The sequence below is a fragment of the Sebastes umbrosus genome, chromosome 23, assembly GCF_015220745.1.
Source record: "Sebastes umbrosus isolate fSebUmb1 chromosome 23, fSebUmb1.pri, whole genome shotgun sequence".
Classification (NCBI taxonomy): domain Eukaryota; kingdom Metazoa; phylum Chordata; class Actinopteri; order Perciformes; family Sebastidae; genus Sebastes; species Sebastes umbrosus.
The window spans coordinates 7,097,473-7,124,277 of NC_051291.1; the positions used below are offsets into that span (position 1 = coordinate 7,097,473).

The 26,805-nt window shown below is 41.1% G+C and overlaps 2 protein-coding genes across 2 annotated transcripts in view; one reads left to right on the forward strand and one right to left on the reverse strand.

The window, feature by feature from the left end:
* The first annotated feature begins 3,306 nt into the window (after positions 1–3,306).
* Positions 3,307–26,805, forward strand: part of cpm (carboxypeptidase M) — a 44,868-nt gene continuing 21,369 nt past the window's right edge. Inside the window, exons 1-2 of the mRNA XM_037760323.1 lie at positions 3,307–3,391; positions 3,561–3,685. The gene's annotated coding sequence lies outside the window, so the exon portion shown is untranslated. The remainder of the gene's footprint in view (positions 3,392–3,560; positions 3,686–26,805) is intronic.
* LOC119482629 (NACHT, LRR and PYD domains-containing protein 3-like) lies at positions 16,442–25,594 on the reverse strand. Its single transcript, XM_037760314.1, has 9 exons — positions 25,406–25,594; positions 23,766–23,858; positions 22,909–23,185; positions 21,408–21,515; positions 19,402–21,241; positions 19,144–19,317; positions 18,678–18,851; positions 18,511–18,557; positions 16,442–17,910 (listed from the first exon to the last, which is right to left on the reverse strand). The coding sequence occupies exons 3-9, from the start codon at positions 23,174–23,176 to the stop codon at positions 17,333–17,335; spliced, it is 3,189 nt and encodes a 1,062-aa protein (XP_037616242.1). The 5' UTR covers positions 23,177–23,185; positions 23,766–23,858; positions 25,406–25,594; the 3' UTR covers positions 16,442–17,332.

Sequence of the window (26,805 nt, forward strand, 5' to 3'; positions counted from 1 at the left end):
AACTAAAAAACTCATTTTATGACCCCTGAAGTTTTTAAGTTTTTTCTCAGGCTGCTCCGGTGGTCGACCTTGGCTCTCCTCCTCCTCCTTCTTCTTCTTTCCCTCCTGCGATTATCTCTGGATCAGCGTAATTACAGCTCATTCATCTTTCTGCCACAACTCAAGGACGACACACACACACACACACCGCCCATTTCTCCTTGTTACAGAAAGTTAATTTGGGGAAATACTCCTTTAATTATGATTCATATCTGGGTCATTCATAACCATCACCGGCTTCAAACACTGTGCGTGTGTGTGTGTGTGTGTGTGTGTGTGTGTGTGTGTGTGTGTGTGTGTGTGTGTGTGTGTGTGCGTGTGCGTGTGCGTGCATGTGTGAGTGTGAGTGTGTGTGTGTGCGTATTGTAATATTATTAGCATAGAAGTTGCCCGTTGTCTTGGCAACCGATGCCAATGGAAGTTATCTGTTGGGATGATCCTGTCCTTCCTCTCCTCTCTCTTTCCTCTCACCTTCTCTTTTTTGTCCTCCTTTACTATTGTTGTGGGATTTGGCGGCATCTAGTGGTGTGGTTGCAGATTGCAACCAACTGAGTACCCTTCCCATCACTCCTCCCTTTCCAAAACTGTGGTAACATGATGGCAATTGCTATCTTGGTTTTTGGTCGTCGCCATCTTGGTTTTTGGTCGTCGCCATCTTGGTTTTTGGCCATCGCCATCTTGGTTTTTGGCTATCGCCATCTTGGTATTTGACTGTCACCATCTTGGTCTTTTGATACATTTTGAGGTAAATATTGGGGTAATTTGGCAGTAATTCCAAAGAAATTTCAAATAGGTTACTTGCTAATTATCATCTAATTACCATGAAATTTGTGGACTTTTAAAATTAAGTATTACCCATTTATATCACTTGGACTCTTGCATACATACTCGTGGACACAGAAAGTTTAACTTCGGCCAAACAGTCTCCAAAATCAACAGTTTCCGTAATAATTTGACAATCAGGAGGATGTCAGAAGGTGTCAGTTGTTGTGATTGGTGGTCAGCTCTGTGGCTCATCGGGGATCATGTTGCATCACTATGTGGATGTTTCATCACTGGCCCTCAGCATCACAGACACACACTGAGATTGTGATAAAACATAAGCAGAAAGAATCATCCAGTGTGGCCGACTCAGAGGAGGATCAGAGGGCTCCTGCTGCTGCCGCTGTGGTTTCTACCAGCTCAACCCAACAATGCACCTCCTGCAGGGAGGAGGAGAAGAAGAATGAGAGGTTGGAGGGAGCTGACCTGCAGGCAGCCGTGACAGAGGATGTATTATTCTGCTGCACAGAGAGAGAGACTGAACAGAAGCATGCTGTAATTTATATTTAAGAGTTTTTAAATCTTGCAGGAAAGGTGGAACAGAGCAGACCGACACTGTGAACCAAACAGTCAAATTGGGTGTTGCGATGACATGGAGGGGAGCTTTATTCATTTATTTTTCATGACGCAACTCTCATTGCATCCCAGAATAAACAAGTTTGAGCGGACACCTCTTATGAATGCTCTTCGGTTCTCACCAAATCTCTAAAGACGTTAATGGTTTCACTGTAACAGCGGCAATCAGAGCTGATCTTTGGGAATTGGACTGTTTTTCCAATGAGGCTCATTTGTATTTGCTCATTTGCAATTCTGCACCAATTATCTGCATATTACCTCAATTAAATACGTGCAAATAGCAGTAAGGGGTGCATTTCACTCTTTGCAGGTGCTTTATTAAGAAATACACTATTTTTTCTGTCCATTTTGTGCAGGTTTTGCAGCCGCAAAAGACGTGCAGTCATTTTTGAAGTCGCCCCTCAGTGTTGTTCACTTTATACTTAATCTATAACTGTTGTTCATCTAATTTTAAAATGTTCATTTGCTGCATATTTAGTCACAAATATTCCAGAGAATAGAGAAGGTGCTCTAACACATCTATATTTATCTACTCGATTATACTTTAATCAATAGTATCTATACTCACTGTCTGTGAACACCGTCAGATGTAAATGCATCTCTCTGGATCTGTTGCGCTGTGATAACACCGGAGCTCTTCTCTTTAATTGAATGTGTTTTTTGCTCTTCATGGTTGTAATGTTGCTGTGGGGATTTGAAGCCGTCGTATTAAAGGAGTATTGAGTTTTCTCTCTCTCTGAGGGAACAGACACAGTTTCACTGCAGAGAGCTCGACTGGTTTAGTCTGAATCTGCGAGAACAAACGGCTGATGATTAATCATCTTAACGAATCAATCGGTAAGATCAATAGACGAGCATGAGAGACATCTGCAGGGGGTTTTCACGTTGAGAGGAAATCAAGGCTGTATGTTTTACTCGTTTCCTTCAAGGGGAGATCTAAAATACATGTTTGGGATGCAGCAGTGGAAGAAGTACTATAAATACTAGGGCTGTCTCGAATACCGTTTATTGGGCTTTGAAGCTTCGGTGAGAAATATCCGAAGGTATTCGAAGCTTATGGACAGAGCTGCTACCGCACGACTGTACACATTTCTACACATAACAAATAGCGATATCCGTCTGACAATAATTAATAATAATTCATGTTGAATATTAATAATGTTGGGGTATTATTCATTATTATTATTTATTCAATTATGTCATGGGCTATTTTGTGATTTATACATTATTATTACATACTTATGATTACATACTTATATATATATATATATATATATAAGTATATATATATATATATATATATATATTAAAAAGCAAAAAGCAAAGTATTTGAATACTGATTTGGAGGTTGAAGCTTCAAAGCTTTTGAAGCATTTGGGTCAGCCCTAGTAAATACTCAAAGGAAGGCGTATAAATACCACGACGTTACACGGACGTTGCGCGTGTCGTAAGTACGCATTTTAGCCTTTTCACATGTCATTTGTACGCCACGCAACCATCTGCAGTGACATCAATAGAAAACAAAACACCGGTCAAAACACGAGTGTCTCGAACACGGGTCTCCTGGTTTATACTCCTTTTCATGCGAACGGGCTGAAATACAATAATGTAAAATTACATTAAATGTGTCAAAAGTACAAATACACATTATGCAAAATACAGCCTTTCAGACAGTTCTATTAATATTTATTATTTTCTGGGGTTATTGTCACTGATATAATCGAATAAAGTGCAATGATTCCCTCTGAAATGCAGCAGAGTACAAATAGAGCATTGTAATCAGAGCTAATTGGCATCAGCTGTTTCATTCGTGCTTCCCAATCACTGGCTCATTCACAGCTGTCAGCTGACCAGTAACGTCCAATCACATTCATGCAGGTGAACAGTGCAGCTCAATACTGTTTGCTGCTGCTGCTCCTCCACCATCACCCTCCTCCTGATGTCCTCAGCTTTGGTATTTATTCAATGTTTAATGTTCATGTTGCTGCTGTGGTCTTAGACCTCAGAGGGCTTAAGAGCATTTTCTGCTCAACTATGTTCAACTATTGCAAAATTCAAGCACCTTAATGTTGCATTGAGGCACAACACTTGATTTATGTCTTTGGTTGCTGTTGTTTTCCTAGTTTTAACGAGTGACGACACTGATTCCACTGGACGTCTCCGGGTGCTTCAGGAGTCTTCTTCATAAGAGACGAGAGGAAAAAGGAGAGAGGCCGGAGATAAAGAAGAGAAAGAGCTGCAGTCTCTGGTGAGTTGGTGCATCCTTTGCTAGCTTACAGCTAATGTCTGCACAGTTGGCACATTGGTTGGGACCTTATTTTGGAAGAAATATGAACGATAGTCAACGGAGAGACTAGAGTGTTAGTCCAAGAATTTCTTTATTCTACTGACACTCATGCAGTTTTGTCGACTAAGAATTTCTTTGGTTGAGGACAGCCCTACTTTGGACAGAGGTAAAAGGTGGACCGGACGGCAGCTGAAATATAAATCCCTGTACGCTCTCTTTGCTTCTTTCGCTGATATCTTTGAGTTTTTTTTGTGGATTCACTGAATGACAGCGTCTTGGCGGATGATAAATGATTCAGGCTTCAGTTGGCGGTTGCCCTCTTTACTGTAGCTCTGCTTCTCTCAGCAATTTAAGCGTGTTGCCTTTCTTTATCTCTATCTTCCTACTCTATCCTGTCCATCTCTTTCCACCACTTAATTTTGGCGCAGTAATACTAAAGTATGTGGTCACAGCTGTGTGTTTATAGAGTATTTTACAACCAAAGATTACAGAAGCAAAGAGATGAAACTCTGATGTTTTTTGACAACAGCCGCTGCCGCCATTTTGGACTGAAAACGCTTATTATATTTATAATATTTTATTGTTCAACACAGGCCATTTTGGTAGAATATAACTTTAGAATAGAAATAATTTAGTTTTACTTTTGTACTGCACTTTGTAGGCGGACGTTTTACTGGTGTCCGGTAGTCGCTTTCAGTCCAAAATGGTGGAAGCGTAGCTCTGCTGCTGGGCGCTGACGTTGCATTGGAACGACCAATTGACTTTCACTTCTTATAAATATACGTTCTTTGTTACAGCGGCTTCGAACGCTGCTCAGCCAGTTACAATCAAGCACCTTGATCATAATCAAGGATAATTCTACACCCATTTATTTATTAAACTGCAGGTAACCGTGGCAACAGCACTGATGCTTCCTGGAACGTTATCAGTGAAGTATCAGTGGTTCAAAATAACCCAGCGATGGGTTTTAGACTGGGTATAAATACACAGGAGAAGTGGCTGCTTCTGCACAGTGTGAGCCTTTTTCAGCAGGGGCTGATGGGAAATTCAAAAGGTGAGGGCCGTCTGTCTCACACACACACACACACACACACACGGTGAGCTGTGTGTTCATCAGTGTTGTGGATGTGAAGCTTTGACCTTTTGTAGTCAAACCACCTGCTGCTGGAAGAAACCCAGCAGACAGTCTGACACAGACAGACACACACACACACACACACACACACACACACACACACACACACACACACACACACACACATACATTGACATAATGTATTACCTAGCCTCTTCTGCAAACCTTAACCTAAAGGTTTACACTGTCTATACTACAGAGCCTGATTCCTGCTCCTGTCAGAATCACTACGGTCGCTAGAGGTCACTGTCGTCTTCTGTTATACCTCTACCATGTGAATAGATTATAAAACCTACTAGTGGGTGTAGTAGGCCCCTATTGACCCACATCTATGGTGCTTATAGCAACCGACAACGCCTATTTAATAGCATTTTTTTCGTGACGCTCAGTACAACTTTCAACAATGTATTTTTCGCGCTTTTTCTTACGAAATGTCCAGCAACACGTGACGCACAGGTCTTTTCAAAATAAAACTATAATAATTGACAAAAGTATCAAAATAGTGTCATAAATGAAAAATAAAAAATACAAAAATCTGCCATCTTGGTTTTGGTCGTTGCCATCTTGGTTTTGGTCATCACCATCTTGGTTTTTGGCCATCGACATCTTGGTTTTGGTCATCGCCATCTTGGTTTTTGGCCATCGACATCTTGGTTTTGGTCATCACCATCTTGGTTTTTGGCCATCGACATCTTGGTTTTGGTCATCGCCATCTTGGTTTTTGTCCGTCGCCATCTTGGTTTTTGGCCATCGCCATCTTGGTTTTAGGCCATCGACACCTTGGTTTTGGTCCTGGCCATCTTGGTTTTTGGCCGTCGCCATCTTGGTTTTTGGTGGTTGCCATCTTGGTTTTTGGCCGTCGCCATCTTGGTTTTTGGCTGTCACCATCTTGGTTTTTGGTGGTTACCATCTTGGTTTTTGGCCGTTGCCATCTTGGTTTTTGGCCGTCGCCATCTTGGTTTTTGGTGGTTACCATCTTGGTTTTTGGCCGTTGCCATCTTGGTTTTTGGCTGTCACCATCTTGGTTTTTGGCCGTCGCCATCTTGGATTTTGGTCGTCGCCATCTTGGTTTTTGGCCGTCGCCATCTTGGTTTTTGGTGGTTACCATCTTGGTTTTTGGCCGTTGCCATCTTGGTTTTTGGCTGACACCATCTTGGTTTTTGGCCGTCGCCATCTTGGATTTTGGTCGTCACCATCTTGGTTTTTGCCGTCGCCATCTTGGATTTTGGTCGTCGCCATCTTGGATTTTGGTCGTCGCCATCTTGATTTTGGTCATCGCCATCTTGCTTTTGGTCATCGAACTGCTGCGAGACTGGTTGAAGAGTGTTTGTAAATGTACCACATTAGTATGTCTGCGGTGTAGTTGTGTTAATGTGTGTATCATTAATCACTATTGTTTACTGTGTGGGTGGTCAGTGTGTCGTTAGGACTTCTGGATGATTGACAGCTCGCTGAGAGATGTGGACACGGTCGAGTGTGTGTGTGTGTGTGTGTTTCTCAGCTTTCCGACAGACTGCTGAATCTACACCTGGATGATTAATACACCTGGAGAGAGAAACGCACACACAGAAACAGGAGTGTGTGTGTGTGTGTGAGTGTTATGAACTGAAGAAAAAGAGGATTGTTATGTGCACATATGTGGGTGTGTATTTGTGAGTGTGTGTGTGGTTGTGGTGAACTCGCTCATGTTGAACCTAATGTGAATTGACACATGAAAATACCCACAATCCCCTAAGACAGGTCTGTGAGCTCTGTGCTGAGCCGATTACGTGCTGCTGACACACACAGACACACACACACTGCTAGTACCTGAAGAAATAAAAATGGTTTCTTACTCGCTCCAGCTGCTGCAATCTAACTTCCCCTGATGATCATTTAAAACTGAATTCAATACCGATGTTAATTTACATTAATGAAGGGTCCAGAGTGAAGTTACAGATATCATATGAAGCTAGACAACCTAAGGAATCTATTGATACCAACCATGTCATACTACCATGTCGGGAAGGAGGCTAAATAACGCTCCAAAGTTGGGATACATCTGTCACGCCGCTTGCCCTAGGCGTCACGCCCCTTGCCCTAGGCGTCACGCCGCTTGCCTTAGGCGTCACGCCCCTTGCCCTAGGCATCACGCCCCTTGCCCTTGACGTCACGCCCCTTGCCCATGGCGTCACGCCCCTTGCCCTTTGCTTCACGCCCCTTGCCCTCAGCATCACGCCCCTTGCCCTTTTGCGTCACGCCCCTTGCCCTCAGCGTCACGTCCCTTGCCCTTTGCATCACGCCCCTTGCCCTTTGCGTCATGCCCTTCTCCCATGGCGTCATGCCCGTTGCCCTCGGCGTCACGCCTCTTGCCATTTACTTCACTCCCCTTGCCCTTGGCGTTATGCTTCTTGTCCTCGAGTTCAGTAGTTTGTTGCCTGTTTGTTGGACCCATCCACTTCCCCTCCCGCCCGCCTGGTGTATCTTTTCACTCTTTAAACTACGTCACTTTCTATGAGCATTTACCGTTGCCGCAGATGGGTTTACATTATAGTTAATGGAACGCCCGGTGTGTTTCATACCGGCGCTAAAGGGTGCCGTGTGCAGCGGCACCGAACTTCGACGACCTCGGTATTTAACGGCCTGGGAATGAGAACGGACTGTATATTGGGATGCAGCAGACTTCCAGCGGTATATAAACCTGATTCAGACCCTGAAATAGAAAAGTTAGATTCTGAATATCATTAGTTGTTCCAGCCGTGTCATCCCAACTCTTTGAATAATGCAATTTCATCACGTCAAAAAGTTGGTGAAGCGGTGAGGAGCGCAAGGATTCATTCATTCAGCACTTAAATATCACCTGCGACTGCAAAATTCATCCCAAGTTGAGACAATTCAGTTTTTTCCATCTTTAAAGTATGTAAGAAAACCGACAGCAGAGCTTCAGAGTACTTTACTGAGTGTCCGTCTTCCTCTTCCTCCTCCTCCTCCTCCTCCTCCTCCTCCTGCTCATTCTGTTTTACACCGACTGATGGATGCATGATGGGTTATTGATAGAGGGACGGAGGGATCGATAGAAGGAGGAGAGAGGCTGAAACTAGGCCACCCATCTGTTCAGACCCATCCATTTATCAGCTGGAAGTCAGATTGTTAATCTGGACAGAAAGTGAGGAGGAAGAGGAGGAGGAGGAGAGTCTGTTCCCGGAGGCAGGGAAGGAAAGGAATTAGGAAATCAGAAAAAAATAATGAAGGAAAGGAGAAACAAGGAGGTGAAAAAGGAAGCGAGAAGTGAAGGAGGTCGGTATGGAAAGGAGGAAAGGTTGAAGTATGGAAGAAGACAGGAGAAGTTAAAGAAGGAAATTATGAGATATGGACGGAAACGAAGAGGTGGGAAATGAAAGATGGCGAGGAGGTGATGTGTAATAAAATGAGAAAGTATTGAAAATAATGAAGAGGTAGGTTGGGATGGACGTAGGATATCGGAGAGAATAAAGAAGGAGGAGGAAAGAAGGAGGAAAAGGAAGGAAAGGAGAGAAGCAGGAAATACAAACGTAAATGAGGAAGTAGGAACTTAAGTGAAGGATTAAGGAGAAAGATAAGAAAAAATGAAGGGAAAGGTCAGGTATAAATAAGAAATTTAGGTGGAGATAGAGAAGAAAATGAGAAAAGATCAGCTGGAAGTACAGAAGGAAATTCATAAGTAGGAAAGGAAACAAGGAGGTAGATGAGGAAAGAAGAAAAGGAGGAGATTCAAAAGGAAATAAGGAACTATGAGTATAAAATTAGGGAATGAATTTGTAGGAAAGGAAGGAAAGAAGGAGGCAGGTAAGGAGGAAACTAAGGAAAGGAGGAGATGCAAAAGGAAATAACAAAGTAGGGGAAGAAACTAGGAAACAGGACACAAGGAGGAGGGGAGGAAGGACAGGAAAGGAGGACATAGAGAAGGAAAGGAGGAAGCTGGAAGTAGATGTGTAAGAAAGGAAATATAAGGAAACAAGGAGACAGAGAAAGAAAGGAGGAGGAAAAGAGGTAAATCAGAACAACAGAAGGTGGAGAAGGAAAGGAAAGGAGACAAGGAGGTAGGGCAGGAGGAAGGAAACACTTCTGTCTGAGCTGAGGAATAAAAAACAGATGTTTGTGTTGATGGACAAACGTACAGCGTCCCCCAGTGGCTGCTGGGAGATCAACAAACGTGTTCGTCAGATAGACTCCGCCGTCGCCGTCTTCGCCGGTGGACGACACACACACACACACACACACACACACGCAGTTGTTTCATTATAAACTTTATATAAAAGCTCCACATCATTACACTGATGGAGTTAATACACAATATCCTGTTTCCCTCTCGCTCTCCTGATGAGAATAAATGAGTCTCTCGCCTCCAATGAGAAGGTAATGGAATATTGAATAAATGATGTTTCCACTCCACAGCCTCGCACACGTGTGTGTGTGTGTGTGTGTGTGTCTGTGTGTATTTAAAGTTTAAAGGATTTATCCGCACTTTCGCAGTTTGTTTTATTCTTCTGTTTTGGAGACAGTCTATAATATTTAGTGGTGGCAATAAGGGCACGTAAGTGGAGGGTTTGATATACAATACAATACTCAATGACATTCTGGGTCCGGCTCATGATATGGGCAGTAGTTACCGGAGCGAAATTGGAGCGAGAAGAAGATAAGGCGACACTCCAAAACTACACGACTACAGGGGAAATTGTGCATTTATTAGGGATTCTTTTCAATGGCAGGTTAGTCCGCATTTGCTGCTCTAGTTCAATTCAATTTATTTTTATATGGCGTCAAATCACATATGATTTATAGCTCGGAGTAGAGCCACTGCTCCTTTATCTCTAAAGGGGACAGCTGAGGTGATTCAACATCTGATCAGGATGCCTCCCTTTGGAGCTTTTTCCGGGCACGTCCAACTGGTAAGAGGTCCCGGGGTACCCAGAACACGCTGGAGAGATTATCTATCTAGTCTGGCCTGGGTTTTCCCAGATATATATATCCCCATATATATAAATTTGTATGTAATCCACGTAATTGTGAACCAGGAAGTATAATGAGTGACGAATGCCGCATAGGGAGGAGTTTGGGGTGGATGGGTGGGTCAAAAAACAGTAGACTTTAACCCAGCAGACCGCTGATCGTGTCCTGTGGGAAACAACAAGTCAACGTTGATTTATTTTTCGAAGTTACAGCACTTCCGGAATTATTTTAATCCAAATCGTAATCTTTTCCTAACCCTAACTAAGTAGTTTTTGTCACGTAACTTCCGTACTTAAGTTAAGGCACTTCCGGTGTTAACCAACCCGCAATATTTCCCTAAACCTAACCAAGTAGTTTTGTTGCCTAAACCTAACCTAGTTGTTTGCTGTGAAGTTAATTTTGAAAAGACTGTATTCATGTAACGAGCGGAAATTGACACATTTTGCTGGAGAACGTACGAAAAATGAGGATTAACTTTTGGTAAGACATCATAAGAACCGTTGTATGAGGAAACGTTGAGACTGGTCAAAGCCAAGAGGAACTCCGGGCTAAACGGAGAGGATTAAAATCTTAAAAAATGAATTTTCTACATTGAGTTTGGTGTTTGAAAACACCTGAAGTTTTGCGGACCTCAGTTTGCTAGCAATACACGTTTGTGTGTGTGTGTGTGTTTGGGCAGTTTTAAGTGTGACACATGAACTGAACCTGCAGTGGAAGTATGAAAGAAAAGCGACCAATCACATCCATGAAATGACACCCACCCACCCACTCACACACCCATCAGTGTTCATTACAGTGATAGATCTGCCCTGTGATTGGTGGCGACATTCTAATGTGAAGAGAGACCGAGTCAGCGGGAGAATCTGATAGGCTGAGAGAAATTAAAAGCTTGATGGATGGATTGTTCGCAGCTCCTCGTTACAGCGTGACCTCCTTAATTAGACTGGTGTTAACACCGCTAACGACCTCCTGCTGGACCATTGGCATGATTACAAGAGGGGTGGGGCTGATTGATATTTAACTACTGGACAAACAGGACGACCAGCTAATGAAGCAGAAAACTTTATCCTCTTGCCGACATGATTAGACATTAATTGGGAGGAGAGTCCGTGTTTGTGTCACCTGTCCGTCTTTGTAACGAGCCTCATTTGTGCAAAAAAAAGTGCTGATTTGTGTCCACCGGCTGTGTGATTTGTCGGTTGCTGCTCTGAGATTTTCTGCCAAGTTATGAATTTTTTGCGACAGAAGTGGTGAATTCCTTCAGGAGCTAATTATATTCAATTAAACACTGCAGCCACACACACACACGTATTCACACTACATATATTTACAGTAAAGGCGAGGTGAGAGAGAGTGAATTTACTTTAACAGCCATGTATCTAAATTTAGTGTGTGAACGTGAGGCACTGAAAAAAAAAACTGATTTAATTTAAGGGGATATTTTATGCGGTGTGATTTTCACTCATTTATATAGTGTTATCATGTCAGATGTTAAACACAGTCAACGTTCCTCAACTTGAGGTACTCTCACTAAACTGTTCAGTTGTCTAAAGCACCTCTAAAACATGCTATTCATACAAATACACTCAATTATTGTTATTTCGTACTTTGAATCAGTAGGCGATTTGAGGGGTGATGAGGGGGGATATCCCCCTTGTTAACCTGCCATCCCCCCTCTCCATCGCCTAGTAGCAGTGAGAAGCCTGGTCTGGATGGGAGGGGTGGTGGATGGGTCAAACAAACTCAGGACATTAGTCAGGTGACCGGCATTGGTGTCCCGTGTGAAACCAAATGTTGAGTGATTTTTACTGATGATACTACGCCACTGAGTCGCATGACGTTACGTCAGTAGCTTACGTTACAGACATACTTATTTTAAGCCAAACCATTATGTTTTTTCTTAAACCTTACTAGAGCCAAGTTCACACTACAAGACTTTCAAAGTGGTAAAATATTATAACATTATATATATAATATTTGTGATAAATATAAATATGTATATTTAAAGGAGAGGTGTGCATTTTAACACCCTGTGACAACACGTTCTGTGAAACTGTGCGCTGACAGAGACGTTAAACAAACCAATTAGTGGCATCTTCTTTCTTGTAGAATACAAGTAGAATTGTTAATAGGACCTTGAAGGGTTCATCTGTTGCTACTCAACCAAATTAATCCCTATTCAGCTACTGTTTTCCACAACAGCACATATGAATATTGATGATTCGTTACAAACTGATAAACACACTTAGCATAATGTGACAGCAGATACACTGTGTTCATGTTTCAGCCTGAAGAGTATCGTAGTAACAACACCAGATCGTCAGTGTCGGTTGGTTCATTACAGAATAAGGTAGTAAAAAATAAAAATAAAGTTATTTTTTCTAAAAAATAGTGGATGATTTTGAAAAGGGTTTTTGTTTGGTTTGATTGTCTGTTTCCTCCAGTGGTGGAATGTAACAGAGTATATTTACTCAAGTATGGTACTTAACTACAGATATTAGATATTTGTAATTTACTTGACTCTTTTCTTTTCATGTCAATTTAAACTTCAGCTCCACCACATCTCAGAGGGAAATATTGTATTTTTTACTTCACTACTGTATCTGACAGCTTTAGTTGATTTACAGACTAAGGTTTTTGCCCATAAATACTGTATGTCAAAACATTTTAAAAATACAGCTTAAACGATTAGTCGATTAATTGATTGATACCAAGATGGCGACGGCCAAAAACCAAGATGGCGACAGCCAAAAAACCAAGATGGCGACGACCAAAAACCAAGATGGAGACGACCAAAAACCAAGATGGCGACGGCCAAAAACCAAGATGGCGATAGCCAAAAAGCCAAGATGGAGACGGCCAAAAACCAAGATGGCAATGTCCAAAAAAACATGATAGAAACTACCAAAAATCAAGATTGCGAAGTCCAAAAAAATAAGATGGTGACATCCAAAAACCGAAGATGGCGACGGCCAAAAAAACCAAGGTGGCGACGACCAAAAAACCAAGATGGCGACGACCAAAAACCAAGATGGAGACGACCAAAAACCAAGATGGCGACAGCCAAAAACCAAGATGGCGATAGCCAAAAAGCCAAGATGGAGACGGCCAAAAACCAAGATGGCAATGTCCAAAAAAGCAAGATAGCGACTACCAAAAACCAAGATGGCAATGTCCAAAAAAACATGATAGAAACTACCAAAAATCAAGATTGCGAAGTCCAAAAAAATAAGATGGTGACATCCAAAAACCAAGATGGCGACGGACAAAAAAAACAAGATGGTGACAGCCAAAATTGCCGAACTCAAGGCTTCAAAACCCACAAACCAATGGGTGACGTCACGGTGACTACGTCCACTTCTAATATAGAGTCTCTGGTGTTGACTAAATCATCTGGTGTGTGGGTTCTTATAATCAAAGTATTAAAAATCGTCCTCATGTCACATTTTTTAAATCAGTTAAGAATTGAAAATTCTCTAGTGTGCACCAGCTTTATGTTCACCTGCTGCCCCCTACTGGCTAAAAAAGATGTTATTCCAGGTTTAAACCAGTCTCTCTCTCTCTCTCTCTCTCTCGCTCTCTCTTCATTTTGTACCTTCTTTCTCCTTTTTTTTCAGATTTCTCTGTTCATTGAACCGGTTTATTTTGTTCTCTCCTCGACAGACGAGTTTCTCTGCTGCTTCAATATTTTCCTGCTCTGATTCTCTCCTGTGTGTGTTAGTGTGTGCGTGTGTGTGTGTGTGTGTGTGTGTGTGTGTGTGCGTGCGTGTGTGCGTGCGTGTGTGTGTGTTGATAACAGTGCTCCTCTGATAATCAGCCACAATTACGTCCCAACAGAAAAGGGGTAGAAGAAGTGGGAGGAAGCTATCATGAGGGAACCATTGATATGGTAATATCTGTCACACACACACACACACGTATATATATATATATATACACACACGTATACACACACACACACACACCGAGGCCGACTGCAGTGTGACAGCAGCAGAATAGGAGGTTGCATATTCTGTCTCACAAACCTTTTATTACAACACAAGACTGAAACTACTCATTAGAGACCGAGAGAGGAGGGAGAGCGTCCATCATTCAGATCACTTCTGGTTGCATTGTCTTCCTTTAGCTCTTTGTTCATATTCTTCCTCCATTTCATTTGATATGTCTTAGGGTTTTATTGTCTCTAGTTTGAGGTTTCTGTCAGTTTTAGGGTCCAGTTTTACATCTTGATTCCTTACTACAGTCTACTAAAAGCAAATTTATGTCAGTTTTAGTGTCTTTAGTTTGATATTATGTCTGCTTTAGATTCTTTCGTTTGTCATTTATGTCAGTTTTAGCCCGTAGTTTGATGTCTCTAACACTTTATAATATCAAATAATTTATAGATGGTAAATAGATAGTTATTTTACTCATCACAAATGACTAAATGAGAATTAATAATGTTTACTAATTATAAGTAATACTATAATTTGTTATTTTAACAGTTTATAGTTGCACACATTATACTAGTAAATGTATTTGTTCATGATTAAGATATTATTTGTAAAGAAATTGTTAAAACGTCTACAAACATTACATAGATAGATGCCGTGAGACTGTGTTGGTTCATACGGCTTTATGAGACGCCACTCAAAAACACTGGCGCTGCATTATGAATTGCCCTGAGAACCTGACATGGAGAGAGTAAAGAGAGGAGTACCGGCTGACTTTGAGCGCTGGCAGTTGACATCAAAATGAAGTCCGAGTTCGAAGATAGGTATGGTCCGAGCAAGGGCGCCAGAAGTAGGGGGTTTTGAATTGGCGCCCCAGGCTCGATTTGGCATTGCGGCTGGTGTGATCCCGTCACAAGATGGTCTCTAGACTGTTTGAGTGTTTAGTTTGATATTTTTTGCAGTTTTAAAGCATTCATGCATTTCTTCTTCTTCTTCTTCTTCTTCTTCTTCTTCTTCCGTCATTTTAAATGCTGTGTAGTTACCCCTTTGCTCGGGGGCACAGAGGCAGTCGGTTTCCAACCTGCAGCCGTGGTAACAGAGACACGTCTGTTTCCATGGTTACCCCCAGAGAGAGAGACTGTCATTCATTCCTCTCTCTCTTGTTCATGTCAGTTCAGGTTTCTGAGCCTGACAGGATTATAACCTGACAACATGAAACCCTGAACACACACACACACACACACACACACACACACACTCTCACAGTCTGTGACATTGAGAGAAAATAGAATTGAAGGCTGCAGAGTCACAGTACAAATCAGACGCTATTTGCCCTGGAGCACACACACAAACACACACTCTTAACACACACAAACACACACACCGGTAGCTCTCTGTAGTTTGGATTACAGACTGTGTATGTGTGTGTGTGTGTGTGTGTGTGTGTGTAGCAGCTGGGGATTCAGCAGCAAAGTGTGCACGAGGCTTTCACACACTTAATAAAGCCGGTTAAAGGTTTACACGGACAAATAATCAGGCTTCTCAGCTGAAATCGAGCTGTATTAACCAGGTCTCCAGAACCCGTATTATAGACGACCCCCTCCTCATCCCTCCTTTTAGGGCTTAACCAGGCGGCAACCTCCAGTTCTGAAAAGTGAAGCCAACGCTGAAGTGTGTCTTAAACCTTCATTCTTTCTAACAGCCAGCAGGGGGCGACTCCTCTGGTTGCTAAAAGAAGTCAGATTGTATAGAAGTCTATGAGAAAATGAGCCTACTTCTCTCTTGATTTATTACCTCAGTAAACATTGTAAACATGAGTTTATGGTCTCAATCGCTAGTTTCAAGTCTTCTTCAATACAGCATGATGTTCATTTAGTAAATTATGGTCCCATTTTAAGAGTCAGATAGACCATAAAGCAGGGGATGCTTTAGGGTGTGGCTACCTTGTGATTGACAGGTCGCTTCCACGGTGTTGTCCGGTCTGGGAGTTGTCCGTGTTTTCGTCTTACAACTTTAACCCTTTCACAGTGTGTTTTCACTTCATCAAAGTTAATTGTAACATTTTTGGTTGCCTAAAGATTGTCTTATTCAGCGTTTGGTTGTACTTAGCTTCACCTTCTCATGTCACTTCTGGTTGCAAAAAAACAACATTGTGACAGCCCAAAATCAAGATAATGACGGCCAAAAAACACAGATGATGATGAAAAAAAAACAAGATAGCGACGGCCAAAACACAAAGATGATGATGAACAAAAACCAAGATGGTGACGACCAAAATGCCAAACTCAAGGCTTCAAAACTGTAGTCCACAAACCAATGGGTGACGTCACGGTGACTACAGCCATGTTGGTTCTTTATGTTCACCATGATATGTTAACGATTGTGAAGCGTCTGACTGTCAGTGCTGCCGACTTGGCAACTTTCTCTCTAGATTTAGGGACTTTTGGAGCTAGTGCTTTTAGCTACTTTCATTGGAAAGGAGTTGGCAACAGTGGGCTGGGTTTTTTGGCTGGATCATTTTTTTTAAATTACTATACTCTTGCTGGTTTCTCAAAATCGCCCAATTTGCCTTTAACCTCCCAAAAAGAGGTGCTGAGTTTCAAAATTGTCATCTCTTTGGTCCATAGGATGACTCTGTATGGAAGAAGAAGCAGTGCGTCAACTGATTATTCAACACATTTAGTCACAAAAGCCACAAGCTGGGCTGTACACATTTATTTACTATAATTTTGCGAGATTGTATTTTTCAAATACAACAAAAAATAAAGACCTTGATGAATTGCCCCATAGCCACCAAAATCATGTTTCATTTTTGTGGCTGAAATTACAATGACATTTTCTACAAACATTTTTAGGGAAATGTTCCAAAAGCTTTATATAGTTAAAAAAACAACTCCAACTCCAACTCAAGGTCCACATACAGGTCCTGGACTACCTTTTTCTGGAGCTTTAAATCGCATCCCTTGGTCTTCATCATCAGATAGGGTTCGTTCAGTTGTCATGGAGATGGATCTGTTGACGTGCAAGCTCAGTAGCTGCTTTGATTTCATCCATAACGATACCAACTCAATGTCCACTTACAAGCTTCATCGGGAGCTTTTAACCGTATCACAAGGTCTTCATCACTGAATGGATTTGTGGACATCAGTATTTCATACATCTTTTAACGAATACATTGTTGATATGCAAATATCCTACACTATTTTATCACTGGACACATAAAAGCTCTTGCCCATAGAAATCAGGCTACTCATTTTGGTCCGGTTCTGACAGTTTTCCCTTGTACCCAAACGTGACAAAGAAAACCAGGTCTCTCATTTACATAATCAGTTTCTGTAAGTGCATGAAAACTCATTGGGCCTCAATCACCAATGTCTTCCTAAGTTTGTTCTTGAGAAAGGTCCTAAGAAAAGTCTACGTCAGATTCACAATGTTATTCTCATAATATTACAGCTTTTTTTATTGTAAACCTATTACTTAAATCTCAGATTTATTTATTTTTTCCTCAATGTGGCCCTAATACTCCGTCATAGTTTGTGATCCCGTACAGGGTGAACGAGTGACTTTCTTCACTCAACACCTGGACGCGAAGATGCTGTCTTCCACCTCACATAAGGACACTGAGGAACCGAAGCATCCGTTCCCAAACCCAAACCCAAACGCAGGGTATAAAGGCTCAGTGAATGTGGTTTTGAAGGTGTGGAGGTGGATCATGGTTTGAGAGTCCACTTTGTAGAAGGTCAGAATGCCAGCAGGACAGTCCAGAAACACTGCGACTCTGTTTGTCGCCGTAGATGAAGGGAGACGAATGGATGTATTTCTGTCTTCATGCCGGACAGTGTAACTACCATCTTCGTCACAGAGCAGCATCCAGGAGTGATCGTTCGCTCCCAAACAGCCGTCAGCTCCCTCTCCTTTCCGTCTGATTCCTCCATATGTCACCGCTATATAAACCCGGCCTTCCCACTCCACCTCCCAGTAACAGCGACCAGCCAGACCAGTGCCACACAGCACCTGAAGCCAGCAGTCGAATCTCTCTGTGTGGTGGCGATACGGCTGCTTCTCTCTCACAGCTGTCGCCTTCGTGGAGTTGTCAGAAAGTTGGAGGTTTCTGTGGGCTGTGTTTTGATCCAGTGTGAGTTCACAGACATCTGATGGACAAAACAAAACAGCAGTTTATCATTTAACACACCTGATATTTAAAGCAATAGTTCAACAGTTTGGGAAATGTGCTTATTTACCTTCTTGCTTAGTGTTAAATAGTGCTGGGACGATACACCTATATCTCCTGATTCAATACTATCACAATACTTGGGTGCCAATTTGATATGTATTGTGATTTTTAAGTATTACGATTCGATATTACGATTTATTGCGATTTTTGTTAACTTTTTTAACCCTAGACCATGGGAAAAAGTTGAATCATACACTTCCAGGGACTTTAGTGGTCAAAGGTCACTGTGACCTTATGTCTGTCCCTTTCTCTTGATATCTCAGGAACGCTTAGAGCAAATTTCTTCAAATTTGGGACAAACGTCCACTTGGACTCAAAGATGAACTGATTAGATTTAAGTGGTCAAAGGCCACTGTGACCTCATGTCCATCCCAGATTCTTTGTAGCTTCGAATTAATTTGTTGATGAGCTTCCTACCGTTTTCTCATAAGTGTTCACAGTATATTTTGAATACGAAATGTAAAATAAGTGATTGTGTGGCGTTCTGTTCTTGTACTCAGATTGACTGTAAACTTACATTTCCTCAGACCAGGCTTCAATCTTTGTGCTCCACCATTTTCGAGGCTAGAGGAAGGAAGTTCAACATGGTATTATTTTCCATGCACCATCACCCATAATCCTATTTAACAAGATCCAACACTCTTTATAAGTGTGACTGGGAAATTGTTTGTTCTCAGTTCATACTTTAGAGTCTCCAGTCCCCAGTTTAGATTCTTCAGTCCAGCAGACAGCAGCATCACTCCAGAGTCTCCTGGATGATTGTAGCTCAGGTCCAGCACCTTCAGATGGGAGGGGTTGGACTTCAGAGCTGAGGCCAGAAAATCACAGCCGTCCTTTGTGATCATACAGCCTGAAAGTCTAGACACAAACACATATATAGTCAACATCAGTAATTCTTCCTAACTGTCATCCGCCATGTATGTTTACACTTAAGTCGAATTTTAATCGCAAGAGATTTTGCAAAATTTTCTTGTTGTTCCTGAATGAATCTGTTAGCGTTGGTGTGCTGTTTTGGCCAAATCGTTGTTCTCCACACACTATAGGAACAAAACTGTTAAATTTAACATAACATGTCGTTATGTGTGGGGTTTCTCACATTTTCAACATCTGTTAAGATTTTAAAAATCTGTTAGTGTGGGCTTGCCTTTACCTGAGAGTGTGCAGGGTGCAATGTGGACTCTGCAGTCCTTCACAGAGAAGCTTCACCCCTGAATCTTCAAGGTCATTGTCACTCAGGTCCAGCTCTCTCAGTTTAGAAGATTGAGACATGAGGACGGAGGCCAGAGCATCACAGCTGTTCACTGACAATTTACAGCCACTCAGCCTGAGAAATAATTAGTCAGTCAAAAAAAAATTAACAGATAAACCCATTTTTGATACAATTAAAAGTAGTTTTCTGTGCACATACAGCGATTTGTTGGAGGCCTTGACCACTGGCAGCAGCCTCCGTAGACCCTCCTCTGAAGCAGAGTATTTCTTCAGGTCAAACACCTCCACCGCTTCTTCCGATGACAGTAAGATGAAGACCAGAGCTGCCCATTGAGCAGGAGAGAGATTTTCTGTGGAAAGCCTTCCTGAAGTCATGGCCTGTTGGATCTCCCCTTGTAGAGAGTCATCTCTCAGCTCATTCAGACAGAAGAACAGATTGATGCTCCTCTCTGGAGAGGTATTCTCCCTGATCCTCTCCTTGATGGACTGGATTGTTGTGTGGTTGGACTGAGAGAAGCTTTTTGTCATCTTCAACAGGCGCTGAAGGAGATCCTGATTGGTCTGCAGGGAGAGGCCCAGGAGGAAGCGTAGGAACAAGTCCAGGTGCCCATTTGAACTCTGTAAGGCTTGGTCAATTGCAATCTCGTGGACTTCTGTCATGGGTTTTCTCTTGCAAAGCATCCACAGACTCTCCAGTGTTATCTCTGGCTCTGACAGGACGTTCTTGTTGTCGTTAATGAGTGACATGACCACGTAAAGGGCAGCCAGATACTCCTGAAGGCTCAGGTGGACAAAGCTGAACATTCTGCCCTTGTCGTCGTCCCTCCTCCACCGACGCTCCTCTTTAAAGACCTCTGTGAAAACGCCAGAGTATTTTGCGAGTTTAGAGATTTTAATACCACTGTCTTTCAGGTCTTTCTCGTAGAAGATCAGGTTGTCTTTCTGCAGCTGGCGAAAAGCTAGTTTTGCCAATAACTGGATGTACTTAATGCTCTTTTTTGTGCCACATTTGTCTTCTGTCTGGGCGATCTGAAACACCAGGAACTCTGTGTACATCTCAGTCAGGGTTTTGGGCAGGTCCCTTGTTCTGGTCTTCAAGACATCCTTTAGAACTGTGGCAGTGATCCAGCAGAAGACTGGGATGTGGCACATGATGAAGAGGCTTCGTGATGACTTGATGTGGGAGATGATTCTGCCGGCTTGCTTTACATCTGGGAATCTCTTCTCAAAGTACTTCACCTTCTGTGGATCAGTGAATCCTCTCACCTCTGTCATGCTGTGGACAAATTCTCGAGGGATCTGGTCGGCGGCTGCAGGTCGTGTGGTTATCCAGACTCGAGCAGCGGGAAGCAGGCTGCCCTCGATGAGTGCTGTCAGCAGCACATCCACTGAGGCTGACTGCATCACATCGAAGTCAGCTGGCAGCCGTTCACCGCGAGTAAAGTCCAGCCGAAGGCGGCTTTCATCCAGTCCATCAAACACAAACAGAAGTTTAATTTCACTCTTGTTAAAATCACTGTGTGCTGATGCTTGCAGTTTTGTGAAGATGTCATTAAGTTCCTTCTTCGTGATGTGTTTGGTTTCCCGGATACACGTGTGGATTAGCTCTGCCAAAAGAAACCTTTCTCCCTTCAGTAAATTCAGTTTTCGGAAAGTGAAGGGAAATATGAGGTGCACATCTTGATTCGTTCTTCCCTCGGTCCAGTCCAACAAAAACTTTTGAACAAGGACTGTTTTGCCGATTCCTGCAATTCCAGTCGTCAGCACCGTTCTTATGGGTTTGTGGTTTCCGGTAGCGCTTTTGAATATGTTACTTGGTTCGATTGGAATCTCTGTCTCTTCAACCCTCCCTTGTATTTCGAGCTGCCGGATCTCATGCTGTTTATTGATGTGTATATCCCCCCCGGCTGTGATGTACAGCTCTGTGTAGATGCTATCCAGACGCTGCTTGTCCTTCGTCTCTGTCATGCCCTCTTGAACACACATAACCTCACTCTGGAGGTAATCTTGGAGTTTGCGTTGGTACATTTCAATCTGTTCTGTGGAAAAAAGGGGGAATAAATGGGGGGGTCTGGACTTTATGTCAAGTCTTGGAACCGTCACCACAGAAACTCTGAAGTTCTACCAAAAATCTATAGCACCCAAAACTAAACAAGAAGAACGATCCAGAAACATTTCTAAAAGGAGTCCTCTGTTGAGCTTTACCTTTCGGTTGACTGCTGTCGCTGGGAGGGTGAGGAAGAGGAGAAGCCTGTGGTGGAATGGTGGAAGCTCCTGTGTCCTCTGGAGTCTCCAAAATATCACTGACATCCCCTAAACATGGACGCATGGGTCATAGAAGAGATGATTTGTATGTAAATTGCATCTTTGGTGTACCAATGTACTATCTTGTATTGTTTTAAGCTGGTTGCAACTGTGTGCAGCACTATTGTCCAAGCAAGATTTCCTCTTGGGGACAATAGATTTATTCCAAAAAACATGTTGCTTCCTAGGGCACAGATTTTAACAAGTTTTCCCCGACCTTTGATTGAATCACGTTAGGCTAAATGTTGTCTGTGAACAACCGACGTGTTAATAGCCAACTGTTTGATTTACAGGCTGAAGGTACGTGTGCACAGCCTCCAGTCCTTTCCACGCTTCCCATTCATTGTCTATGTAAGCAGCTGTGCAATGAATTCTGGTAGCGTCGCGGCGCGATTCCAGAGACGGACCGTCACGTCACCCGCTCCTCATTTGCATAAAGTTGAGGTCTAGGCTACTTTATGTAAATCACAGGCGTCTGTCACGACTCGCCGCCTCTGGAAACTCCCAAGAAACTTTTAAAATAAGCCTTGGCGATCCAAAATAAAGACAGATTCAGCAACTGCATGGCTTATTTCTCGCATTAAATGTTTTCAGAAACACGTTTTGGTGAACTTTTTTCGTGAAATAAGGGAAGAAAGTTTCCAAACAAGCCGCCATGTTGGTTCTGGTTTGAAAGCTGGGATCAGCAGCCCACGAGGGAAAGCGTTCGTCCAATCAGGTGCCTTCTGTCTAGTGGCAGCCCATCAAGCGTCCAATGCTGGGAAACGAGGCGATCCCTCACTATAAAAAACGCCTGTGTGGACACGTACCACAAGATTTAGTTGGAGACGACAGTCTGATGCTGCTATAACGTTAATGTATGACTGTATTACTGCAGCAGCCTCCCACTCAAGCTAACGTTAAATAGCCATGCTAGTCACTGTCACCAGGTTTACCACTCTGACAGCGAATATTCACGTATCGAATATGCCTCAGATGTCAGTGTGAAAGCCTCGGTTAACCCGCTACACAACAGCTTTTCATCATTTTCTCTCTTGTGACGGCGAGTTTCTTTCCTTCAAAAGGTAGCGCAACCTCAGCGATGACGCCATGCTGGTCTGGTCTATAGCTTGGAGCCATAAAGCCCCTCAATTAGATCTTTTTTAGGACATGGCAGGGGAACAGATCAGAGATCAGTGTTTTGGGATTTATTGATGATGCAATCAACTTCACGGCAACTCTTCGGCATAGCGTTGTTACTATTAGCGGTTTGTTTAAAGTAGAAGTTTGGAGACATGTTTCAACATCTTCTCATTGGTTTCCCCCAAAAGGGAGCGTGGTCATGAGAGCCTACTCTGGTTGACGTATAACCGGTCTGATGTATGTTAACTTTTATTAAATTACCTGTCTTTCCGTAGCTTACCTTTTAGTTCTGAGGTTCTCTTTGACAAATCCTGCACCAGATCTTTCCTGCCTATCTTCCCTAATATCTTCATGGCCACTTCGACAGCCTGTTGGTTGTAATTCTGCACCATCACATTCACCGTGTCTTGCCTGTCTGCGTCCTCTAGCAAGCATTTTGGGATTGGGGGGAAGCCATGGACTTCAGGCAGGTAAAACTGGAAAGATTTTAGATTGTCTTTTGATAAATCTTCCAGTGTTTCCAAAAGTAGCTCTTTAACCGTCACCATGTCTGCTCCCTGATAAGATCAGACAAAATGATTAACTCTCAAAGACATTCATGCAATTTCCTCAATGGGTTGATTACAGATTAATCAGTCTCAGTTTTAGCCACAGGTGGTCCAAAAAAAACGATAGGTAACGTACAAATGCTAGCGTAAGTCTCTGTTTTCCATCCAGAATGTAAAGGTTGGACCTGCTATTTGGCTAGGTAGGGAGGACATACTGTAAATTTACGGAATTTTCCATTTTAGGATTAACAGAAGTGTACTGGATTTTTTTCTTAACATGTAATCCCAATATCTTTATATGTCATAATCATATAAAGTATAGTACAATATAAATCACATTACTTTTGAAAATATTAATTCAACATGTCCCCTACTGATGTGATTTCCCTGTAGTATCAAAAACCCAACTGAGCAGTGGACTTTTGTGCAGGAGGTTAAAGGTACAAGGCTCACCTGTGGTGCTGATAAGTGTTTGATTAATATTTAAAACGTAGACTGACTGTATGCCAGGAATTATGTCATTAATTGACGTCAATAGGGAAGAACCAAACCATAACTGTTAAAATCCCCTGATGCCACCAGTGTTTACCTGTGTGATGTGGGCTGTGTGGGAGGTGGTGTGTCACCAGGTGTGTTTAGGTGGGCTGGTCTATTCCCAGTTCATCCCAACAGGAACTTCAACCTTTTGGGAAAAATACCAAAAAAAAAAACAACTTAAACTAAATTGTAATTGGAAAATTGGAAAATATAGTCTAGCTGCCAAGTAAAACATGAACATAAAATACACAAAATCTACTGAAATACATGAAAAGTTTGATTTAAACAAGTAACAAATGTGCTACCACATACTGTAGAGTGATGGCATATAATTAAACATGTTATTAAACACAATCATACAACCAGTCACCAGTGGTTAAAACTAAATAACTGTTAACTCCCATCAATCGTTAACTATATTAAAGACTCATCAGCTGGCCTGAGCATTTTACAGTTTGATGACGTGACTCAAAATTATAGTGATCTACTGCAGCAGTAATTACAGTAATTATATTGTAAAACACAAGTTAATTACTGTCCATTACTGGCAGTGATGAAGTTGTTGCTATGGTTACTTGCAGTTTGATACACAGACATTGATTCAACTGTTGATTGGAGGTACGTTTGAGTTGTTTCTATATAAAATATTAATAAGCATCCACCAGAAACTGTGAAATATAGTTAGTATACTCTATCTTGGTACCATTGTCCTCAAATGGCTCCAATCTGAACTCATTTCACATCAGCAAAACATTCAACAATGCTTTTGGTACATTTTTGTTTTCGGGAAAGTACATTTGAATACTTTTAGTTTTATACATTTCTGGGAGAAACTTAATGCTGCCCAAATTACATTGGTAACACTTTATAATAACCATCATTTATAAATGGCAAATTGATAGTTAATTAAACTTAGTAATTATTTTACTGTTAACAAACAACGAAATGATAATTAATAATGTTTAAAAACGTTTAGTAATGCTATAATTTGTTATTTTAACAGTTCACTGTTGCACACATTATAACATTTTATATACTATATATATATATATAATTATTTATTAACTTTACATCCAAATGTACCAAATATTAGGCTGAATTATGGGGAAATGATGCACAACACGTCGAGAATATTTCCATTTGACGGAAAAGTGCAGCCATAAAAAACGAGTTTAACAACTTTAAAAAGAAAATGTATGATATGTATTTTGGCCTATGGTGATTAAGGGGTTAAAGCCTGTTAGACAGTTAACCATTAACATTATGTTGCTATGGTTATTATCAGTTTATCATTACATTTTGTTGAGCTTTTTATTTGATAAGAAGGGCAAATGAGCATGATGTTTCTTTATTTATAATCTTATTTTGGTCATTGGTTGCAATTTGTAGTTAGCATCATGAGGCCGATATAGAAAAAATATACTGTTTCTAAGTAACTTAAAGGGTCACACGGTGGATAAACTGTTGGTTTCAGTTGCCACGATACATTTTTAACACATACCTGCCAATCAGAAACCAGGATTTTCTGTGGCAATGATATTAATTAACGTAAACACTCAAAAACTAACATAGAAAAGTGTTGCCAAAGTGCCAAAATAGTTTGTTCAACGACGGATACAAATACATAAAAAAAGAATTATAATGAACAGACAATGTTAAGAGACTCAAAGAAAGAAGAAAGAATTCACTTACTCGAGTTATTCCCAAGAATTTATGTCATCCCAGCAGGTATGTCCTGACAAAAGAGTATTCAAAAGTAAGAATTTGCTCAAATCAATCTGTTTAAAATGAAGGTTACATTCTTGATTTACTGTCCAGTACAAGAAACAACTTCTTCTTCCTCCTCTAACTTCTCTGATAACTATGAGAGTCTCAGCAGGGTTTTACTGTACGTCTATAAAGCTGTGAGACATGTCAAAGTCCTCGTCACTTTAACAATACTTCCAGTAATCTATCAGAGGATTGCTGCTTTCACCAGAACAACATGACGTCAACGTCCTGGTGGGAAATTACAGTATATGCTAATTTATACTTGTACTTTGCTACCTTTCAGAGGGAAATATTGTACTTTTTACTTCACTACATTTATCTGACAGCTTTAGTTACTTTACAAAGTAAGGGTTTTGCACACAAAACATATAAAGAACATATAAAATATGATGTTTTGTTATAAATTAAAGTCCCAAACAGTTTATATAAGTACAACTGAAGTCGATTAGTCCATTGACAGAAGATTAATTGGCAAATATTTTGATGGTTGAAGTAATTTTTCATGTGAAAACATTTGATTGTTCCAGATTTAATAATGTTAATAATGTTAATGTATTAGTAATAATGTTAATATATTAGTAATAATGTTAACAAATTAGTAATAGTGTTAATAATGTTAATGTATTAGTAATAATGTTAATAATGTTAAGGTATTAGTCATAATGTCAATAGTGTTAATGTATTTGTAATAATGTTAATAATGTTAATGTATTAGTAATAATATTAATGTATTTGTAATGTTAATAATGTTAATGTATTAGTAATAATGTTAATGTATTAGCAATAATGTTAATAATGTGAATGTATTAGTAATAATATTAATAATGTTAACATATTAGTTATAATGTTAATAATGTTAATCTATTTGTAATGTTAATAGTGTTAATGTATTAGTAATATTGTTAATAATGTTAACGTATTAGTAATAATTAGTAACTAAACCTGTCAGACAAACGTCGTACAAAGTACAATATTTCCCTCTGAGATGTGGTGGAGTATAAGTATAAAGTAGCATAACATGGAAATACTCAAGTAAATTACAAGTACCTCGAAGTTGTTCTTGAGCAAACGTACAAATATATTTGAAAACGAAGGCACAAAAACAGAAAACAAGACTATCGCTCCCGTTAAGCAACATATTGATTGAACTGAATGTTAATAGAGCCATGTCAGTAGAGGAGCTAGTGGGTTCGTCCTCTGGGGACCATCAATGTGATCAGTAAGTTTCATGTAACCAATTGTTGTTGAGTTATTCTCCGTATTTTAATTCATCTCCAGTAGCAAAGATGATGAATATGCTTCTCTATACAAACATGACAGAG